Source organism: Labrus mixtus, chromosome 13 (genome assembly GCF_963584025.1).
Source record: "Labrus mixtus chromosome 13, fLabMix1.1, whole genome shotgun sequence".
In the NCBI taxonomy this organism is placed as follows: Eukaryota; Metazoa; Chordata; class Actinopteri; order Labriformes; family Labridae; genus Labrus; species Labrus mixtus.
Genome location: NC_083624.1, coordinates 3752516 through 3775720, shown reverse-complemented (window position 1 = coordinate 3775720; position 23205 = coordinate 3752516). Strand labels below are relative to the sequence as shown.

Here is a 23205-nt window from a genome sequence, read left to right as displayed (position 1 = left end):
AAAAATTAATAAATTATAGGATAAATAAATATGATCAAAAATAAAGTTGTTTTTTACTTATTTGTAAACTGGTGTATTTATTGTCAATAGACAAATATTGTATTTTTTTTTTATTGATTCAAAATTGTATTAAAAAGCTAAAAAATATACAAATGTAAAACTCCAATTGCCACATGGCCGTGGTGAATATTATCTGGGATTTAATTAAATAAATAAAAATGTAACCCGGCTTCAATGGAAGCTTCTGGAAAGCCCCAAAAAAATTCAGCACAGAGGAGCAGTGGGGGCATTGTTTAGGATTCGTTCAGGGGCCCCTGATTCCTACACATTAAATTATACACCACGTTAAAGGAGACCTATTACACATTAAGTAAACAAGTATTATCATTTTATTGACAGTTAGTGAATATCATGCATGTGAGATTTTTGCTGTACACTTCTATTTACGCATTCTGTTTTTTATTTATTTTTATGAATACAGAGGCGTTTCTGCCTTGAAGGAGAGGGTTAATATTTATTGACTTGTATCCTCCAAATTACTTCAAAGCTGTCGATGCCTCAGACGGAAGAGGGCTACATCTTAAACCTCTCTCTCTCTCTCTCTCTCTCCTTCTCTCGTCCCCTCTCTCTCTTTCCCTCCCTCCCTCTGTCGCTTTAAAACAAAGACGCTTTGTCATAAACAGGGTTATTTTACCAAAAGGAGTCAAGAGGCCAACATATGTGGTCTTAACGGGTCAGAGGTCAAACATCCATGAAACACAAGGTCACGGAAGCCACACAAGTAACCTTCCAGTGTGTCAACATATTGATATTGTCAGATAACAGAGAGTTGAAATACGCCTTTGGCCCCCGTTATTACGCACAAGCAGAGCCCCATTTTTCGACCAAGACTAGTGCATCTTTGCGTTATATTTAAAACTTCAGATCACATTTTATATAGTTATATTTCTACACTTTAAATGTAACATCTGTTGGCTATGTCCCATTGTGTAAAGCTGGCCCGAGAACCTGTTGAAATAGAGGGTCTTTTGGGAATTTTCAATAGCCTTTCAGTAGGAAAAACCTGCAGCTATGTGCCTCTATACCCCTAAGATTTTTTTTCCCCCTTTTTAATTTTCTTTCTCTTCTGCCTATCTGTGGAAGGTTTTTGTGCTTTTCCACAGAAATAAAGAACTTCTTATAGGGGTCGGAAGACGTGACTTTGAACTTGGATCAGCTCCTGCAGTTTCCTGTGGTGCGGGTTGAAATAGGACTTGGAAGAATGGCACACACAACGCACAGCCTGTCCCACTCTGAGCTTAGAGACACACTATTTCAGAAAAAAAGTTTGGTAAAAACGTTTCCTTGCGCCTTCACACATTTTATCGCCACTTTGCAGGGAGAAAGAGAGCCAGGGAGAGAGTGGAGACGGGACTGTTGGGACTCTGCTTCAGTGAAAATGTGAGTAAAACTTCTCCTCACTTGAGTGTGAATGAGCAGCTGTGGAGTGTGGCCTGTATATCCCTATTCGAAACGCAGATTGAGTTCATGCTTGTAATGGAAAATTGCCAGTAAATGAAGCAGATCTTTGCTGAAAATGACTTCCCTCGGGCAGTTTTAAGCGTGGTTGCACGTATTGAGTGCTAAGAAAGAGGACATATAATGAAGAGAAATGTGTGTTAAGAATGTAAAAATACAATTTATAGCTTAATTTTTCTGATTGGCTCAAACTAAATAATAGTACACACCTATTCTCAACGGGATCACCTCAACACCTTCACTCATTTCAAACCGAACAAACATGCCACTTTTTTTTTTTTTGCGTAAAACTTCATGATCGTCAGCTGAGGAGGGGGGCTCGACCTCACGGATGGTTAACTAGCGTCTGAGTGCAGTTCACCACCAAGAACATGTCGCGTAATTTGCTGTGGTGAACGTGAGAACCACCGAGGAAAACGCAGAACCAGCAACATATGGAACCATTAACAAAAGAACTAAGAGCTACCACTGCAGCGGTTACCAGCGAGTGTGTATGTGTGTGTGTACGTACATATGTGTGTGTGTACGTACATATGTGTGTGTGTGTGTGTGTGTGAGAGAGAGAGAGAGAGAGAGAGAGCACCACTAAAGGCCCAGTTGTGGTTCTACAAGCAGTGAACAAACCGCTGGAGTCCATATGGAGCCACAAATGCTGTTTCAGCTGCGGAGAGTTACAGTTTGGTCGCATTTCAATGCATCTCTAGTGTATTTACATGTTCAATCTACATTCTTACATAGAGCAACATTCAGAATGTACATGTTGAACTATTTAACAAATGATCCTAAATGTTTTGGCCTAATATTGAATCTAAATAAATGTAAAAGGCGAGGTGTTACTGCAGGATGAAATGTAACAATTTAATTTGCAGTACATCAAAAACCTCTCGAGGATTTTCCCAAATAGGTTTGATGATTTTATCTTGAAATTTAAAAAGGTTACAGTAAGTGAAATATGTAAATAATGTTTGTCGTTTTTTAGGATTAAAAATGCTCAGATTTCATTTTAAAATCGGATCCCTTTTGCGGCTGTGCGTAAAGAACATTTAGCGCATATTGTGTCATGTTGGATACCTCTTTGGTTTATTGTGAGTCTAAAACACGTCTCTGTATTGTTCTGTATGGACGTCATTTATCATTTCTCACGTACAAAATACAGAGAGCTGTTGCGTTTTATTTACATAAAGTAAATACCCAGCAACCACCTCTTCAACCCAGCACTCTGATTGACTTTTTCTTCTCTCCTGATCTGATAAAAAAAAAAAACGTCTAAAATCTTCTAAATTCTCATCAAATTCCATACATTTATCTTTCATACCCACTACAACTTGGCACCCACTGAACATAAACAACAAATCCACGTCTTCTTCTCTCTCTCGTCGTGATCCTCTCGCTCGTACACCCCCTCCAAATCTTCTCCTAAAAAGTAGGCGGTAATTATTAGTGGAAAATGGCGTTGCACTATTAAGTCGCCCAAGCGCTACCTGCTATTGGATGGGCACCTGGGATTGATGAGGCGCAGTGGCCAATGAGACTGCGCGCAATGAATGAACGGGCTCCAGTTAAAGGGGGCGGAAGAGGGGGTAGAGTCAGTCCACGGAGTAACAGGGACCCTCCGCGATAAACACGGGCGAGCCAGAGACATAAATACATACCCAATCGGAGCAGCGATTTCTGAGATGCTCCAACGAACTCTCGCTCTGCGCGCACAGAGGACACCCAGTAAGATAATTATTTAATTCTTCGAGTGCATTTGAACGAATCCGAGAGAAGAGGACACAAGGAAACTCATCATTTCGTTACATTTGGATTTTTTTTTTTTTTTACGCACAACTTAAATAGAAGTAAATTCGATAATCCGAGCTGATTTTTTTTCTTGTTGAAGCCCGTCTGATATGGTGTTTCCAAGGCTGGAAGTTGAATCGTTGCCCACCAGCATCAACGTTTGATTTTGAACTTATTAGCTGCATCTGATTTATAGCTAACAGTATCACCCTAACTGACATTATGTTACTGGACGCTGGTCACCAGTTCCCCGGACTGGGAGTGGGGTCCTTCGCCAGGCATCACTCAGCGAGCGAGATGCAGGACAGAGACTTGAGTTTGGCACAAAACAGCTTTGTGGACTCCGCACACATGGGTGCGTTTAAGCTCAACCATGATCTCTCCCCGGGACAGAGCTCTGCCTTCACCACACAGGCGCCGGGCTACCCTGCTGCGGCTCTTGGGGCTCACGCCGCCCATGTCACGTCGTACGCGAGCTCTCCTTTTAACTCCACCAGGGACTTTCTCTTTCGCAGTCGTGGCTTCGGAGAATCCTCTCCGGCGAGCGGCCAACATACTATTTTTGGCCCCACGGCGGGATCCCTTCATCACTCCCACACAGACACGCAAGGCCACATTTTGTTCCCGGGGATCCACGAGCAGCACGGCTCCCACGGTTCCCCCAATGTCCTGAACGGCCAAATGAGGCTCGGACTACCGGGAGAAGTTTTCGGACGCTCCGACCAGTACCACCAGGTCTCCAGTCCGAGGACCGACCCCTACTCGGCGGCGCAGCTGCACAATCAATACGGCTCCATGAATATGAACATGGGTATGAACATGGCAGCCCATCACCACCCCGGTGCCTTTTTCCGCTACATGAGGCAACAGTGCATCAAGCAGGAGCTCATCTGCAAGTGGATCGACCCCGAGCAGCTCAGCAACCCCAAAAAGAGCTGCAACAAAACTTTTAGCACCATGCACGAGTTGGTCACGCACGTCTCCGTGGAGCACGTCGGCGGACCGGAGCAGACCAACCACGTCTGCTTCTGGGAGGACTGCGCCCGGGAGAGCAAACCGTTCAAGGCGAAATACAAACTGGTGAACCACATTCGGGTGCACACCGGAGAGAAGCCTTTCCCGTGCCCGTTCCCCGGCTGCGGGAAGGTGTTCGCACGGTCAGAGAACTTGAAGATCCACAAAAGAACACACACAGGTAATTATAAAAATAAAAAAACCCCACTGTTTGACGTTTTAATTAATTGTCTTTATTTAGTGAGATCGCTGGTGTTGTTTTTAGGAAGCCTTCATGTTCGTTTATTTCGCTGCTGTAAAGATGTAAACATGCGCTTTGCCAAGAGCAAACACAAATAAGGATCTAATTATCAGAGGCTATTTCAGGCTGCTAAAGAAGTGAAGTATCCTTCTACTACTATTCTATAACAAAAGTAGAATTAGGAGTACTGACAGGGCACCAGTTTGGATTAGCGAAATAATTTCGCCCACACCGGAGATATTTTATCAATCCTTATTGCGTAAAACATTTTTCAAACGTGCAGAAAACAACTCAGCAGGGCCTGTTGATTTTTTTTATTTCGTAGAATAACTTTAAAACGAGCCACAGGGCAGTGATAGAGCGTGTTGCGTGCAACGTGGGGGCAGCCAGGCTCGTAGTAAATCTTTATCAATCGGTTTAATGTCTGATCTCGATAGTGTGCTTGTATAACCCACATTCTCCCTCATTCAAAAAAAAAAATCTTTCTGCTTTGGCCGGTCAGGAATTATTTCAAAGATCGGTTTCTAATTCCACTGTTGTGTTTAGGTTTAGGTGAGCAAATCACCAGCACAAGCTCTGTTGTTTATGCGTAAAGAATGCCTTTTGTTATCTGATGGGTCCCCTTTGATAGGATCCAAGGTGCTAGACAGGGCCATTACCAGCCTTTCACATTTTGGACCTATTTTCTTGGGGACATACATTCTGGTGCCGTGCCATGAAATTGGTCAGGTGCTAATTAGATTTTTATTGTCTCCCAAGCAAATGGCTCGCCTTCTGTAGGCCTACTGAGGACGGCCCTCAGAGTCCCTCTCTGTCCCTGCCCCCCTCCAAATCACTATGCGCATTATTTATACAAGCTAAATAAGATGTGGCAATCCCCCTATCCCTTTTTTTTTTAAAATACGCCCTAAACTTAGAGTCACACAACTAGGATCTTAGGATGAGTGGTTCTAAAATTGTTTCTGTGATTTTTTTGAATATTCCTGCAGATACTGAACTTTGTTTTTAATTTTACGCATTGGTTGAGCTCGTTGTTTTTTTTTGCAGCCCGAGGCGTCTCTCAATACAAAATCTGACTGTGCTTCTTCCTCTACTCTTTTTTTCCCCTGCAGGAGAGAAGCCGTTCCAGTGTGAGTTTGAAGGCTGCGACAGAAGGTTTGCAAACAGCAGCGACCGAAAGAAACACATGCACGTGCACACGTCGGACAAGCCTTATCTGTGCAAAATGTGCGACAAGTCCTACACACACCCCAGCTCCCTACGGAAACACATGAAGGTAAATATTGTGTTCAATGGAAATGTGTGTGGAGGGCCTAAACCTCACCAAATGTAATTCTGTTTTAATATTGATAGTCATTTAAAATTAAAAGATGCTTAATATTCAATTGTTTTCTTTTCTCCAAAAAAGGTCCATGAAGCGTCCCCACCAGCATCAGACTCCTCACCAGCAGCCAGCTCCGGGTATGAGTCCTCCACACCCCCGGGCCTGGTGTCTCCCACCACCGAGACCCAAAGCAACACCACCATGTCCCCCGCCTCAGCTGTGCACAACACCACCAGCCACAGTGGCCTATCCTCCAATTTCAGTGAATGGTATGTGTAGGACTGAGCTGAAACGAAGCCACACACACTCTCATTTCACAGCACTGGGACCATCCAGCAGGAGATGTTTATTTGGGGGACAGGAGGCACACAAACATTTTTTGTTTTTTGGTTGATTTTTGACTCACCAGGGAGGAAGGCGATTACCAACAGAGGAGAATATGTATAATAGCGAGGAGTGTTTCATATTGTAAATAATTCCTAAAAAGCCCACATTCCCATTGGTTGTGATAGTTTGTCAGTCTTTGGTGTATAGATGTTCCTTCAATGGTAGCTATTTCTCTAACTGGACTCTTAGGGCACATATTACGCTGAAATTGTACTATAATGTTGAATATTGTGATCCTAAGGCAAACTGATTGTACTATACTAAACATCTATAAACTGGAAAGAGTGCCAAAGTTAACATTTAACTCCAACACACCACAATATTATGCTTGTGAATGTATATTTTTTAGTTTGCCGGGCTTAACTTGTGATGTTTTTGTGCTTTGCAAGTTTGAATTGTGAAATACTATCTGGAAGATTGTGAGGAAAATAAACATTGTGCCGTTGGATTTTTTTTTTTTTTTTTCTGTAACTACACCCTTCTTTCTTTTTTTTTTGTAAATATCAACTGCCATATTTATCCATTTGTAATTAAATTATGGTATTTACTTGCTACAGATGAAACAGTATTTATAAAGAATGTTTCTTTACTATAAATATGTACAATGACGAGCTAAACATGGGCAGTTGTTTCGTTCTGTGCTTTTGTTCAAAGTTTTAAGAGGTGTTTTCTTCTTTATTGTGATAAGAATTTTACTGCATACAAATATAATAAAAGGTGTTGCAAGTGCTAACCATTGCTTTTGCTTTTTCATGCTTTTTCTGGTGGTTGCCCGTGTAGATTAGTTTATTTTTGGGAGATTCTAAAGGACTCAGACACATTTAGAGACACTTATAGACATACCTTTTTTACCATTGTCATGATTCCTTATTTATTGTGCTCATAGGCTAAAAAAACATTTGGTCTTTTAACTCAAGCTTATTAAAGAAGTTTAATGGCATAAACACAATACGGCTGTTGTGATGCAAAAAAAAACAACCTAGATTCAAAGTAAAGTGTGATAACAGGATGCAATTTAAAAAAGGAGAAAATACACTTAGAGGAAAATCTATTTTTTCTACTAAATCACAGTTAAAAAAAGCTTCAGTCTCGTGAACACACAAGACATTTTTGTCAAATGATGCATTTTCCCCCACAGCAAGCACACTATCTGCTTGTTTGTCTGCAGATCTGTTTGAAAAAAACAAAAACATTTTCTTCTCTTTAAAAAATATTACATCTTTTTAATTTTTAAAATCTTAGTTCAGACTTAATTTGCAACCCTTAAACGCTCCCACTCCCCCTCCTTCTCTACCCCCCCCCCCCCCCCCCCCCCCCCTACATACAGACTGGACACTCCAGTGCTCAGGAGTTAGTGAACTTGAACTTGACTGGGCTTGTAGTCTGTGAGACCCTCTCCGCGCTCTGTTTGTAACCGGGTTTGAGAGCAGGCCATATGTCTGTGTGGGTCTGTGATTTATTCCGGTTGTTGTGAAGACGCTTGAGGCGGTTTTGTTTGTGATTATCATTAAAGGTTTTTGTGAAGCTGCAGAGGAGAGAGAATGGTGTAGATTGCAGTCTTATAGATCTCAGGCTCTTCTAGAGTTTTCATGTCACAGCCCGAGTGGGCAGAAATGAGTACAGTAGATCAATTAAATATGCTGGACATAGAACTTTTGTCAATTTACATTATTGCTCTCCTGCAAGATATGGTCTCTGCTGTAGGGTATGCAATTTCTGCGTTGCATTTACTATTGTTGTATGAGTTCATATTTGTCCAGGAACATGGACAACACGTAGTGGGACTTCTTTATGATTGTGGAAATCCGCTGCAGGCCGGGCAGAGGCTCCGCTGCAGCAGCAAGTGGCATGTCTGTGTGTGGGTATAATACTGCAGGCGACGATGTTGTAAAAGCTGCTCACTGGAGGATGTGGTAAATAAAATGCTGATTTTGAAGGAAGGCGATGCTGATTGCAAGCAAGCGATCACATCTGACACTGAAATCAATTAGAACCTCTTAAAAAGATTGTTTGTTTTACACTTTTAAAATGTTTCTCAGTTTTGTTGCGCTGATTTCCTCCCACATGTACACTGCAAACAATTTGTATTTTTTGGCAAAAGAAAAAAAAGTAAATTAAGATGGGTTTATTGCTTTATTGTCAAAAGAATAGAAAGAACATTATTGTATATTTTGCATCTTGTTGAATAATAGAAATCGCCTCCTGATGGCCCCTTCGTTTGGCCGGCCCGCTGACCTCTCCGGCAGAGGAAGGGATGAGTTGTAGGGAGTGGGAAAGGTCAGCTCCACAGTGCGTCGATGCCGGTTCCTGTTCGGCTCCAGCTGCGCTGATATTGATCCGCGGAGAAGGAAAAGCTTTTTTTTTTCTTCTCCTTTTTTCTTCTTCCAGCTCCTTGTAGGCTCACTGCTGTCTGTTTCTGGAAGGAAACTGTACACACCTATAACCTGTGTTTCTGGCCCTGTGAGACAAGGCTATAGGGGTGTTTTTCAAGGGTTCTCATTTGGACTCCAAAAGGCCGAAGATCAGGGGGAAGTGTTTGGGGTCATATCAAAAGTTCACTGCACAATTTGACTTGTTCTTCATACGTGCAGGCAATCGGCGTTATCGCGCGCTGGCTGCAGGGAGAACCACCTGTGCGTAAAACCGGCTCACCCTTATTATTTAAGCTACTTGCAAAAAAATAAATAAAAATGCAACTTCTCATTTTCAGTGGTTAGTTGTATACCACCACATCATAGGCTAACCCTTAGACACGATAATACAGATACACGTCTTTTTAAATACCACACAACCTCTACAGCCACATCTTCCTATGAGTTTTTCGAAACTGGCATCCTATCATGTCCGGTGGAAGAGGAAACCACCAGGGAAACAGCGGTCTTTTTTTAATTTTATTTACTGTAACCTTCAGGCATGATAAGGCATACGAAAATGGAAATCAGAATAGAGCAAGAAAAGGATTTGTTGAAATTCGTGAGAGCTAATTATAACAGAATGTCCATTATTTATTTATATAACCACTGCTGGATGACTGGATGTGTTATGGCACAAAACTATATTTACTACTGAGTCAGTAAAGATGAGTGTTGCGCCCCCGCATTTGTGTGTGTGTGTGTGTGTGTGTGTGTGTGTGTGTGTGTGTGTGTGTGTGTGTGTGTGTGTGTGTGTGTGTGTGTGTGTGTGTGTGTGTGTGTGTGTGTGTGTGTGTGTGTGTGTGTGTGTGAGTGTGAGTGTGAGTGAGAGAGAGAGAGAGTTTCTGTAAGAGTGTGTTTGTGTGTCTAACGGAGAGGTGGATAGGCCATTTTTGTGGACATCATTTTGATCAACACTAGTTGACAGTTTCCGCTATGTCCATATTTGGAACAATGCTGTTGATATGGAGCCTCGTCATAGTTGTGCTTCCCTAGACAAACATGGTTATTTTTTTTTTCAATTTAATTGTTTAAGGTTGAAGTTTGAGAACAACAGGAATAATTAGAGGCATCCAGGGGAAAGAAATCGGCGCGCGCCTGTGGGTGTGTGTATGTGAATTGCACTTGTTGGTGTGTAGCTGCAACAACACATGAGAGCTGTCAATCATTACAGGTGAAGTGAGCTGCTGCGTTGACTCAGATCAGTGAGTTTATGGTTTTATTTAATAATTCTCTCTCTCTCTTTCTCTCTCTCTCTTGCACACACTCTCTCTGGCTGCACTATAGACCTCACTACCAGTGCACGTTCAACTTCTTTTAATTTTCCAAAACTTGAATCAATAAATCTGTGTTGATGTATTTTTGTTTTCTCTTTGTTTGCATGGTCACACCTTTATAAGCATTTCAAGTAAGTGTATTTTTCTCATGCGTGTTGGTTCAAGGCCTTGAAGGTATTTTTTTTCTCAGTTGGTCATTTATTTATTTATTTATTTATTATTTGAGGCCTGGTGACGAGCTTGACCTGCTTCACCTTTTTCTACCCAGCCCACGTCATGAGTCAAATTGAACGGACTACCTTTAAGATATGATGCGTCACACTGCGTGTTGTGAAAGTTGTAATGATGAAGGCCGCATTTAAGCACAAACAGGTGGCCTGCTGTGCTGCTGAATGAAAGGAAATCAAAAGAGAGGAATGTAAGCAGAATAACCTGCAGGCATAACTTAACAGTAAAACGTATTATTACAATGCAGTTATACATAAATAATTAATTAAATAAATAAATGGTTAAAAATACGCTGAGGTTAGTCTATTTCGTCACTTTTTACACAAACACACCATTCTGTGACGTCCAAATAATAATTTAAAAAAAACGAATCAATGACGTATTTGTAACATAAGTAGAAAATATTTAAAATAAATGTATTCAAGACATAAATATAACTGAATAGAAGTTCAGCATACTTAATGAAGTTGACGAAGCTGCCTGACTCTTTAGATTTAAGAAATATGTTGTTTGTTGTGAATAATTAACGTCAACTTAATGAGCAGTATGTATAACCAATTGCTGAATGTGTTCTAATGACACATGGAGAAGATTTAGAGATAAGTGATGTGTTGTAGACTTGCTGTTTTCTTTCTGTCTTTCTGGGGGAGAAAAAAAAAACGCCATGTATGAAATCTGCCAATCAATTAATGTTAATTATGGAGTTAATCAAATATTTCCCTTCATATAAACCCCTCTGTGCGTGTCTTTCCAATTCGTTTCTCTCGGTAATGCTTCCTCCTCAACAGAAACAACAGAGACACTTTTAAGCGTTTGTCGGCGGCCATGTTTTGAGAGAAAACTTTGAAAACAAACGCCATATCCTCTAATTGAATTGGAGCTGCCCTAATGAAATGAATGAGGCCGCCTCTGTTATTTATAGTCACACGGTGACACCCCCACCCCAACCCCCCCCCACAAAACAACTAGTTTAACATGTGATATATACATTTCACCACATATTTCATACAGTAAAAGAAATACATAACATAAAGAATACATGAATGATGCAGATCATTCCACAAAACCTGATTATTTAGATTATTTAACAGTATAGGCTATTTGTAACAGGGTCTTCATGCATTCTTGCAGGAAAGTCCATATCATGTGTAAATATATAATATGAACTGATAATATAGAAACTGAAAAACACAAAATATCCCTAAACTTTAGTTAATGTAGCAATTGCAGTTTTCTTTCTTATATGCTGCTTATGTTATACTTCTTTCTTTCTTTCTTTCTTTCTTTCTTTCTCTTATCTCTGACTGTCTGTCTGTGACCTGGCTTGTGTTGTGTTTGCACAGAAGTCCATGTACAGTCTGCCTTCCTGTGCAACGCAGCCCCCATTGGCCTTTCATGTGAGTTGAGCGGCCGCCTTTCTCACACAGATGAATGTGTTTTCTGTGAAAGAAGCCGGAATGGCTGTCACTTCTCCTGGCACGGCGCAGAAACAAACAAAACCCCCTGCTCCTTTAAGGAAGCTGGCTCAGGCACCTCCCATCGGACACAAACACCACAGAGTCAGACGCACAAATAGCCTCAAAAGCTAAACACTCTCCCTTTCATGCAGAAAAGCTTGGCATGGCTGCTGCTCTCATGCACACAGAGAAACACAAAGTGGAGAGGTGCAGAGTAAATGACATACTTGAGTTTGACTGAGGTGTGCTCACTGTTTTGCCCCCCCCCACCCTCCTCCTCTTCCTACCCCCCAAAAAATGTAAGAATTGAAATAATCCCTCACAAGCTCAGCATCCTCCTGTGTGTTTTTTTGCTTTTGCAGTGAGAATCTTACGGCTCAAACACAAAAGCTTGGCAAATCCTGTTTATTTGTCACAAATATGCTCTCAGTTAAAGACGTTTTAAAGTGGGTCTCTCTGCTCTTTAAGGCGGGATTACCAATAAAGACCAATTATCTACATGCAGCTACAAGTATAACTTTTTTTGCATATATTGTCCATTCATACAGTATTGCAACAAGTTTACAGAAGCTAAATGTTGAGAAAAATTAAGCAAAAAAACCTGCCAGGCTCCCCCAACAGAAACACCACCACACACGTATGAACCGAGACTTCCTCTTCCATTCAAAACCACACTCAGCCAAGGAAATTTTCAATTTCCTAACACCTGTAAACATGCTGTTTTACCTCAGCCGCTTTGATCTTCAAACAGACCAGAACCGTGCCCTGAGGGACACCATCAGTGCAGAGAGGTGACTGGGTGGTGTGTGTTTTCTGTTTTATAGGAATGCCAGCAAGTAATGGAACATTCCTCGCGGCCACTTTGTGTTTCATATTTTGAGCTATAATGTTGGGGTGAAAAAAGGCATCCACAGTACATTCAACATCATTAAGGCGACCTTAGATAAAGCTAAGGACCAAACACAGTCACGTTCAGAAGCAGGAGGCTGAATTAGAAGCAAACTAATGTGGTTAACATGAAAATAGATGAAAACCAGAGTACACTGCAATTCTTCAGCTTTACTTATCTCACTAACATACACTTTCTTTAATCATTTTTGAATTCCAACTTTATTTAATCAGCTTTGTCCCATTTAAAATTAGTGTTTCATATAACACTATAGCTAAAAATAGAGGTAACACATCATTTCAGCATGGTAAAATAAATATATTTGGCCATTTTGATGATTTTGAGCGATCGAGTTAAACAGAATGAGTAAGAAGTTCAGGAAAAAACAAATTAAATGTGAGATAAAGTACAAGAACTAATACTGTGTCTTAACACCATTTTGGCTCATTCCGCTGATCTGTTTTAGCATGATCATATTGGACACCTCAGCTTTATTGTTTACTGTTATCTTTATTCAAACAGACAACATGACAACCCATTAAAAAGGGAGATTTGTGCTTTTTTATTTTGCATTTGATTAGCTTGTTCTGACAGTGATAACAAAATCAAAAGTGGCGCTTTAAAAGTTACAAAGATGTGAAAAAGTGATCGCTTGCAAATCAGCTCCCAATCGTTGATCTTTCTGTGTGAACATTCGTTGTGACACATTAGAAAAGTTTCAGAAGGGACTGCTTTCTTTTAAAATACCTATTCATGACTGTGAACCTAGGTGTGAGCGCAGTGTTCCCGCCCCCTTCAGCTGTCACTCACATTCAATTCAAAAGTGATCAGACGACAAAAGTCAGCCATCATATTCAAAAAAGATTTATATGACATGACACAGGAATGAGTTGAATATGCCCCCTACTACTCCCGTTACACACACACACACACATGCAAATGCACGCACACACACACACACACACACACACACACACATACACACACACACAGACACGCAAATGCACGCATACACACACACATGCAAACACACACACACTAGCCTCCCAGCCATCTGTCACCTGCTCTGTTTTCTCCTCTTTTTACACACTGTTTATTGATTTTCTTCTAAAATCTTACAAGACAACCCTTTGACATAAGCTCAATCTAAAGAAAAGAAGAAAAAAAAACAGCGAGAGGAGACTTTTCTGCAAAAAAAAAAAATGTTCCTGTCACTTTGAGATGATTTAATTTGTGATGTGTTGTGACGTGACTGTGTTGAATGTTTAATGTCTTTAAACACATTGGTGGTAAAAGGCTGTCTGACTTCCACAGGTTTTGTCTAATGAGACAGAAATGAAAGAGGACAGGGATCAAAACCAGTCGCGGTCCCCGTGATGCAGACTCCTATTCTGTAAGTCATTATCACTCTGATCTTAACAGCATTTTCACTGTCTGCTTCTCTCCGGAGGGTTCCATTCACCGGGGGAAGACAAACAAATAACACGCCGATGTAGGGTTTGTCACATGCAAATCAGCACTGACAAACTTTTTTTTAATCTCTTATCTCCATATTAAGCAGCAGCTTGATACATGCTGTAAATTCAGTCTTTATATGTTTAATTTTAATGAAAATTTGAAGAGGTCATGCAATTTTTTTTCAGGTTTAGCCTTTCTCCGCAGGGTGCCGCTCAGATTGCACCCAATAGACATAGTCAGTTCTGTGTGAAGAGTGCTCTGTTCTTCAGCTTCCTCTTCTCCCTTCCCTTTTTCTTCTTCACTCGAGTGGACTGTAAGGGGCTAATTTGATTGACTTTCACTTCCATTTTTGTCTCTCTCACTCTCCTGCCTTATACCTCACAGTCCCCTGACAGTACGAGACCTTTCTGGTCAGCGAGTGTATTGGCAGGCCGTCAGTTAGCACTTGACATGTCAATGCCAAGTCTAGTCCATACAGTTAGGTTCAGAGTGTGCTTGTATGTTTCTCATTGACAAGATTGATTTGTTTCACAGCAATCTAACACTCTACGGCTTTGTTATTCAGTGCGAATACTCCTCAAGATACCACGACTAACTGTAAATTAACTGATTACAAATATGTGGTTCATACTTTAGTTCTGTAAGAGTTTTTTCACTCATGAGTTAGCTGCCTGCAGGTTGCATCGAGTCATAAAGAAAATCCCCCAGTAGTGTATTTTGTTTCCCTCATTGCATATTCTTATGCAAAGCTGTGACTTTTCCACAACCTCTGATTTAATCTCAACCATTTGGTGCTGATATGTTAAACCAAACAAAGCCAACTTAGCATTTCTGAGCCCCCAAAGAAAAACAATTTGGTTGTTAGACGTTTTCTAAGTAGACATTTGAAGGTATTACATTTATAGATCACATCTGTGAACTTCTGTTTTAAAACTAAACCGTCCAAAGAGACCTCCTCTCTGTAAAAACAAAAGAAAACACTGCACTGACTTACAAAGTGCTTCTCAGATTCATCGGTTGCAAGATATCAGGAGGGACAGAGCCGAGCCGCAGCTAGCTTGTTTGACGGTGCTTAGCTTGTTTGTAGGTTTGAATTCATTCAGTATTTATCATTTAAAGTTCTGTTTTTTACAGAAGACCTCCTAAAGACATACAGACAAGTTAATAAAAACATTAAAAACAATGAATAAAGCTGTTTAAAGTTGAAAAACATTGTCTTTTTGACGTTGGAGGGGCTAACTTGGCTGCTTGCTTAGCTGTCACTAACATTAGCTCATTTTCTGATTAAATTTCTTCTCCAGTTTAAGTGATATAGAAGAAAATAATGGATGTCTGACTTGAAACACTCAGCATACGTTTTACAAGTAGAACACAAGACTGAACATGAGCAAATACTTGTAAGTTATATAGAATGGCTAAATTTGATTCAACTGAAATAATTCAGAGTTGGTTACAGCCAGAAGAGAATTCAAATTTATGGTGTTTACTATTTAGTTACTATTTAGTTTTAACACCCAGTTCATCTTTTTTTTCTTTACAGGAGAGTCACTTCCTATAGATAAGGCCAAACAATGAGTAGCACTGTAACACTGACAGATAGTAACGTGTGTTGTGTCTGTCAAATGATGGTGTAGTAAAATGTCAAACAATGACACGTCTGTCAGTGCGCTTTTACTCCTCTCAGTGTCAGGCGTCTGCATATATTTTTTGAAGGATCCATATTTGTCTTGCACAACATGAATATAAACATGACTCCAAAAAGCTTCCTCACGCGCCGCTCCTCTCAGCGCTCCGCTGCAGGCTGACATCCCCTCCTGTCTCCTGTTTTTCTTCGCTCACCTGCAAAGGAGGCGTTGATGGGTGCGCTGCGCCCTGTTTCAGCGGTGTTGGCCAAGTTTACTTCCCACCTACGGTCTCCCGAGCTGGCGCGGAGCTGGGGCTTTGCTTTCCCCTCTGGAACACCCTCCCTACAGGTGCAGGAGTGCCGTGCGGGAGCCCCTGTCCCACCAACACTTGACAAATAAATCAGACGTACCGTTGACAGGCGATTACAGTGAAGCAAGAGGACGGGGAATTACATGAAAAGAGTGGTTTTCATGACCGATATTTTCACGCCTGGTGGAAAATAAACACAACTTTCTGGGGGGCTTTTCTTTTGAAGGGAATACAGTTCACTCAGATTGAATGAGAAATTCCCCCATGTGTTCAATGTTTGGAAAGTGTCATTGTTGGATGTTGATAAAAGACAATCCAATGCTGCATGTGGGAGAAATGTAGATGACATATTGTGAAAGAATCCTTGTTTTTATCAGAGCCTCGCTGAAATACCAGCCCCTCTCCCCCCCTGGTCTGCTTTAACACTACGCCTCTGTCTAACAGCCTCAGATTTACCATACTTAATGGAAAGGCTATTGACAGGCTGGTGTGAAGCTAAGGGTGGAATTACCAAAGCTTTAACACTGATACCTTCGGGACTTAGACCTTAATCAGGTGGCTGAGGTGGCGGACCTGAAGCTGGAGCAGAATTATGACGATTATGGCGTGTTAGCACATGTCTGAGCATGGAGTGGACGGACAGACAGATGAGTTCATCAGTGGCAGGATTAGCTGGCTCCCATGCTGATCGCTAACTACCACCCGGCCCTCGCTATGTCCTCACGCGCAGTGGCCTCTCATTAAGAGAGGAGGGAGTGCCATGCTGTATGTACACTGCAGAATCATTTTAAAGGCACTGAGGAATCGTTGGTGAACGTTGCATCACCGGTGTTTGTCTTTTCACAAAATCGCCGTGTTGACTTTTTCCTTTTTTTATGAAGGTAGACATCGAACCCCAAACTTTACAGCAAATGGGTTAACATTTCACACTGTCCTTTGAAACCACTTGAAACTATATGTTGTAAGTGTCTGATATGTTTTAAATATAAGTTTCAATTCATGTTCTAAAACTTATCTCCCTGACTGTTCACTTCAGTGATTTTTGGTGTTAAATTTGGTGTTATTGAGCTTAGGTATTAATAATCAAATAAAGATCCAATCATAGGGATTGTCAACCAGCAGCTATTCTGCTTACATCCAGTATTGGCATCATCATCATCAGATGTTTGACAAAGCAACAGTCTGACCCAATAATGACAGTTATCTTCCTTTATATTAATGCTACATGTTACAGGGCATGTTCACAGAATCAATAACAAACCAGTGGAAAACCACTCACTGTGAATTTTCCTGAATAGGTCCTGCTGCATTCACACATCAGCTAACCCCGACTTCAGGTGGAAATGTCTACTGAGGCCTAGCAGGAAAAGGTCTAGATAAAGATGGGCTGAAAAATGTGTTGGTTTGCATTCACACATGCAACCTGGCCCTAACATTTCTAGGCGTTTTGTGCATGTGTGAAAGTACCATGGGATATAGATAGCAAAGCAGCAACTCACCATACAGTGACTAATTCTAATAAATGAATGTTGAATAGCACAGATTCTGAATGCATTTTGCTGGCTGTCACACGTGCCATTGTTATGTGTGAGCTAGGCAGATGTCAATCAAAACGTAATGAGCTAAACCCACACATTTGAGAAAGGATCTTGATAGCAATATCAGCTGTTCTTGATATCATTTTATACAAAAGATAAATTTCACTCTGATTTTTAGTGCTAATGACACAATTAATTTTGATATCGTGCACCATTTTTTTAAATCATAATTTTACTAAATGGCACTGATGAGTGGTAAGCAAACCCTGATTAAGGATTGTGTCTATATATGATGGATGATTTTGACATTTTCTGGCCTCTAGTGAACACAGTCATTCACATTGAACTATTAACTATCCAACATATACAGTATGTTAGAATGTTACACTGTCCATTAAGGGTCACATGTTACAAACAAAAGACTATCGAAACCACGTTCTTTTTCAAATTTTTTAATTGTATTTTGACTTTGCAGCACGACTTAGTCACTAAAAAGCATCATGCAAAGATAACCTCTACGAAAAGAGGCTCTTCACCATTGAACATCTCGCTTGTCTTTCAACATGTGTGTGAAAACATGTCATGCTTTCTGACCGAGTGTGACCCTGCATTGTCAGAGAAAAATGCACTGTAAGCTGGTAGGCATGTCAGGCCACAGTATGGGGTCCTTACTTGTGCTATAATCCCAGCCATGGCCTTTTAACCCTCTCCAGCTCGCCGTTCTCTCCACTGCCCGCTCCTCTCTCGGAACCTGACAGAGGAACACGGAAAAACAAATGGAGACCTTGAAAACCATAAGGTGCTGCTTGTTTGCCCTCTAAGTTGTTCTTTCTTTTTGTTTTTTTTGTTCTTTCATTTTACCCTGATAGCTTCACGACTTGTTTTTGTTTGTGAATTTACTTGTTTTTTTTGTTCAAAATGTAAAATCTTTGGCAGAGTTGGTCCTTGGAAATTCAAATGCAGCCCGGGGGATGATATTGATTTGCTGTTTGGAGAGTCTGTCTCATCTCTGGTACAACTAAGGGAGTTGCAGTTTTTATTCAGGTGAATGTTTTCCCCACCTGTCAGAAAGGCTTCTCCTGCATGACATTCAATAATTTTAGATGCACAATTGTATTTTACAGTCTCGTCTGACTACTTCCTTCAATGAGAGCATGTTTGCAAAACATATCTCCACAAATTCTTTGTTTAAGCTTCAGAAAGGATGACATATTTTTGGATAGATTATATTTTCTTATTCGTCTAGTAGTTTATTTTGGTCTGTATTAACATCCCCGACCCCCCCAAAAACAAAACGGCACACAAAAAACGTAAACACTTAAGATACTTTCATTGGATTGCTGTTTTCAGTGTGTCTATTTATATTGTATCTGTCCTTATCAAATAAAACATAAAACATAAAACAAATCTAAAAGGAAAACTAAGAAGGTGTAGGCTAAAATGTTAGCTAATTGTTCTTACCCTGTTTTACATATTTAACACTTAAGAATGAAGTTATACTAGAACAAATCAGCGATCAAAGCTTCAACATTTAATTTAAAAACAAGACTAAACAAAGACAACATTTTTTTGTGAGGTGTTTAGGGTTAGCATTCAACGTTGGTGGCGAAGATAAAAATGAACATTCAAGTAGCCCTCGAGTTGGCTACCTTGGCTGCTAGCGAAGCTGTTGCAAGTACTAGATGTCTAGTTTGATTTAGTTCGACACCCGTTTAAATGATTTTTATGCAAGAATGTTGGCTAATTAGTTGGTTAATAGTGGAACTTTACATTGATTTAGGCTTACCTGTAAAAGTACATTTTAGTTTAAAATGTCTTTACCACCTCGATGTAAACAGAATGTTAAATTCAAAAAGTGAGCAACACATGCTTCATTTGTTTTTACCGCTATTCCGCAAGTTAAACCTCTTCAAAATACATCTTTGCTTTATGTCATTTTCATGTTTTTTAGTATAAATGCCTGTTCCATTAAGTTCACAAGATCGGATACCAATAAACAGGTAAAAGCTTTATTTGTGTTCTGTGCATTGTCTTTGTACATTGTGACTTTCAAGATCAACTATTACTGAGATTTGAGCATGTTCATTTAGTGTTGTAGTCACATGAATTATATGAAGGAAATCCGGTTCTTAACGTTGATATAATACATTCCAGGATTTGTTCGATTCTTTCATCCCCCCTTCATTGCCCTCCGCTTTTAACGACTCCACTTCTCTGTAAACTTGATTTCACTTTTCTCTCTTACCTCCCACCCTCCCCCTTACTTTTACTAATAAAGCTGTGTTCCCTGCTGATGGAAAATTGTCAGTTTACCTCGAGCTGCGGGGGGCCGGGCAATCAGTCCTTAGAAAAGCAGTGCCAGGTTAACCTGCTGTGATAGTGGACTCTAGGGACAGTGCCCCACCTCTGCCTGACATGCAGGGGCTCTGCTCACCAATAAGAGGCATGCCTCCTGCACAATAGAGTAGTCACCAGCCGCTTCACCTTACCGTTATAAACAACAAGCTTCTGGTCAGACCTGTACGTGTTTTTCATTACTTTTCACACCCGTGAATTGAATTTCTACTGTTCATGATGCACTTGCTTTGCTTTTTCTTGCACTTTCTAATTTCATGTGAATGCTCGATTGTTTTGATTGCCGTGCTCGCTCATGTCGTACCTTCTTACTAAGCCAACAATAGCGCCATACATTAGAAACACAAAGGGGGAAAGCTTTTGAGAGTCAATCTCGGCAATCTCCTAGAGGAACTGTTAATGGGACACTTACAGTATGGGGGCTCGGAAGTCGAAGGCAGAGATGCGCAACAGCTAGTTCGACACCTCTCTCCTGATCTGTAGGGCCGGGGTGAATATAGGGAATTGTGTGACTTTGACACGGTGATCCAGAAGTGCTCTGTAGTTTTCTTAAGCACATACTCTCTGAATCAATGGCTGTGCGAAAGTAATAGCACTGGAATTGCACATTTATCCTATCGCTGCATTTAGATTTACGCCTACAGCAGAAGAGAATTTACATGACAATACACATACATCATTGGGCCAACAATGCAAACGCATCGTCTTGCAGAGCTTAGAGATGAGGAGCGTTCGTGACCATGTTTGGTGCTATTGTTTCCAGCTACAGATGGAGCACCAGGTTAGCCCCACAGACGGGGTCATTATCAATCAGAGCCCAGAACATACTGGGGTCATTTTAGATACACACACAGCGAGCTTGAGGTGTGTAGCTGGCATGGTGTCAAGACGCAAGGTGTCATCTGCAAGTTAATCACATTTTTTTTTATTTTTTTTTATGCAAACCAGCTCGTATTGACTTGATTACATTTGGTTTAATGAAGTGAATTAATGAGACTGAGTTGAATTGAGGAACTCTTCAGATAGCGAGAAAATTAGTCAAGCAACCGGTTTGCAGCGTGTCGCATTCTGCTGTGCTTCTGGTTTCTGTCCTCGTCTCACCACACTGAATATGCTCACTTTTCTATCATCGATTCACAGCCGTTTTAATGCAGGTCAGTAAGGAGCTCATCTCAGCTCATGTATCTGACATGTGTATGCTCTATGTTTTAGCACATTTTGACCATTATTTTTAAAATGTGAGCTCCCTGTCATGGCTCAACCTGCAGGTTCCCAAAATTCATGCAGAGTATAATAAGGATGATGTGCTTGGAATCCCCCCCCCGCCCGCCCCCCCAAGATAAAATAACTGACCACATTAAAACCACTGAGACAAATCTAACTTTTAATTTAAGATCTCACTGAGTTCAATTAATGATTTAATCTATTTTATTGTTAAGTCTTGCCTCATGTCCTGTTACTTCTTAGTTGTCCTGCATCTACTTTTTAGTTGTATCTGCTCTATTGCTCTTTGGATTTCTTCACCATTGAAAATGAGCGCTGTCCCTCAATACATCTTCCAAGGAAATAAATATTCATGCAAATTGGAAATATAAACATTTTAGCCATTTTAGCATTGCTAGCTTATTGGCTCTGCAAATGACAGACAGTAGGTTTGTCTATCAACATGAAACAACTACTGACCGGTTTGCACTTAGTTTGTATATCCCACAGCGGCAGAAGCCATTTCTCGTGAAATCTCTTGACATATAATAATGGATGTTCATCATATTTATGTAAATATGCTAAGTGCCCAGATGATGAACTTTGAATGACCACATTTAGTATTGCATTCACTCATATATCAACATCCACAGAATGGATAAAAACGACATTTTGCACAGAAGTTCATTATTCCCAGACGATCACTCTCGCGACTTGTTCGTTGAAACTCTGACCAACTGCACAACAAGACAAAAATTCCTAAACAATCATCACCAAAACACGTATTTCAGCAAAGCTTAAGAAATAAACTCAAAGTTTATTAGCATGACTGTTAATGCACATCATGTGACTATCTACATACCTGTGTGTGCGCCTGCGTTACCTGGTTTCATGCTATCTAGTCTGCAGTTGGTTGCCTGTGATAAAAGTAAGTTTAATAATCCTATTTTTTTTTGTATACAGATCATGTCAGTGATTTAAAAGCCTGTCTGATGAACCACGTTTTCTTCTTTCATAATGCTCTTAGTGCTCCATCACACACACTGAAACCACGAGTTCAAGAGGAAGCAATACAAGCATCAGAAGCTCTGCAGTGAAGAAGACGAGCTGACAACAAGTGCTTGGGTAAAGCTTCTATACTGTAATGCTGCTGCTGCTGTTGTTGTGATGCAGTTAGTGAAATGATTCCCAGAATGCTTCCCCCCTTCGAGCCGTTGTCTGTCACTTAATTAGCCTCATGTTTTAGCACCACATGCTCCTCAGGTACGTTTGTTTGTGTTTGTGTGCATATGCAGCTGAAAATGAGGACGCGATTGTTGTTTGTTTGGTAAAGTGTAATTGTTGTGTTTATGTTTGTTTATTTATAGCTTATTCCCACGTGTGAGAGAAGATGGAGCAGCTACACCACATTACCATCATATCCGTTCTTATTTAACTGTAAACATCGCAATTGAATAAATTCATGTAATTGATCAGATCAAGTTATTCCATACCACACAAGAATACACATCATGCTGACAGGAAGGGAAACATCCGCCTGAATACTTTCCTCTGCTTTCCCTCTTCAGATAAATTCATGCTTACCCTCTTTGGCCCCTGGCTTTAATTTGCGAGCGAGGCTGACCTGACACTGTGTTGGGATATTCATTGCATCCCTTTAAGTCAATTCATTTAATTATGCAAGTCCACCCAGGGTGCCCGGCACAGAGCAGCATCTTGAAGTTGCTTCTTCAATCTGCATGTATAAACAATGTTAGCAGCCAGGAGGAGCCTGGGTGACCAGTAGACCCTGTCTTGAACATAAGAAACACATACAATGTTAAAAAATAAACTTTATCTGCAAGGAACCTTTTTGAGAAGCAAGTTCACAGAGTACAGAAAGAAACAGTACAACAATAAGAGGAAGACAGAAATAAAAAAATACCACACACAACCAAAGATACTCTCAAAGACTTAAAATCACCTTTTGGCTCAAGTATTGGTAAAGATCAAACACTATTTTTATTTTTGCATTCATGCCTTTCATACAGTTATGCTTTGAGAAGGGATTTAAAAGATTCAATTGATTTTGTCCGCCCTATTTCCACATGAAGGTTGCCGGCACCACCACGAGGAATCACAGTCATGTTTTGTCTTGCGCCTAAACTGTTAAATAAAAAAAATAGGAATATCAGCTTTCACCTGTTTT

General features: G+C 40.5%; 1 protein-coding gene and 1 long non-coding RNA gene across 2 annotated transcripts in view; both read left to right on the top strand.

Annotated features, from left to right (window-relative positions):
- Positions 1–602: 602 nt before the first annotated feature.
- The window catches only part of LOC132987519 (uncharacterized), a 60262-nt gene continuing 37659 nt past the window's right edge, over positions 603–23205 (top strand). Inside the window, exons 1-2 of the long non-coding RNA XR_009675624.1 lie at positions 603–1440; positions 13843–13921. This is a non-coding gene — a long non-coding RNA (uncharacterized LOC132987519). The remainder of the gene's footprint in view (positions 1441–13842; positions 13922–23205) is intronic.
- On the top strand, positions 3401–6999 carry zic2a (zic family member 2 (odd-paired homolog, Drosophila), a). Its single transcript, XM_061053185.1, has 3 exons — positions 3401–4495; positions 5668–5831; positions 5964–6999. Exons 1-3 carry the CDS (start codon positions 3523–3525, stop codon positions 6156–6158), a joined length of 1332 nt encoding a protein of 443 aa, XP_060909168.1. The 5' UTR covers positions 3401–3522; the 3' UTR covers positions 6159–6999.

Coding starts and splice junctions, on each gene's coding strand:
- zic2a (XM_061053185.1), top strand. CDS start 3,523: ATGTTACTGGACGCTGGTCACCAGTTCCCCGGACTGGGAGTGGGGTCC. Junction 4,496..5,667: donor CCACAAAAGAACACACACAG/GTAATTATAAAA, acceptor TTTCCCCTGCAG/GAGAGAAGCCGTTCCAGTGT. Junction 5,832..5,963: donor CCCTACGGAAACACATGAAG/GTAAATATTGTG, acceptor TCTCCAAAAAAG/GTCCATGAAGCGTCCCCACC.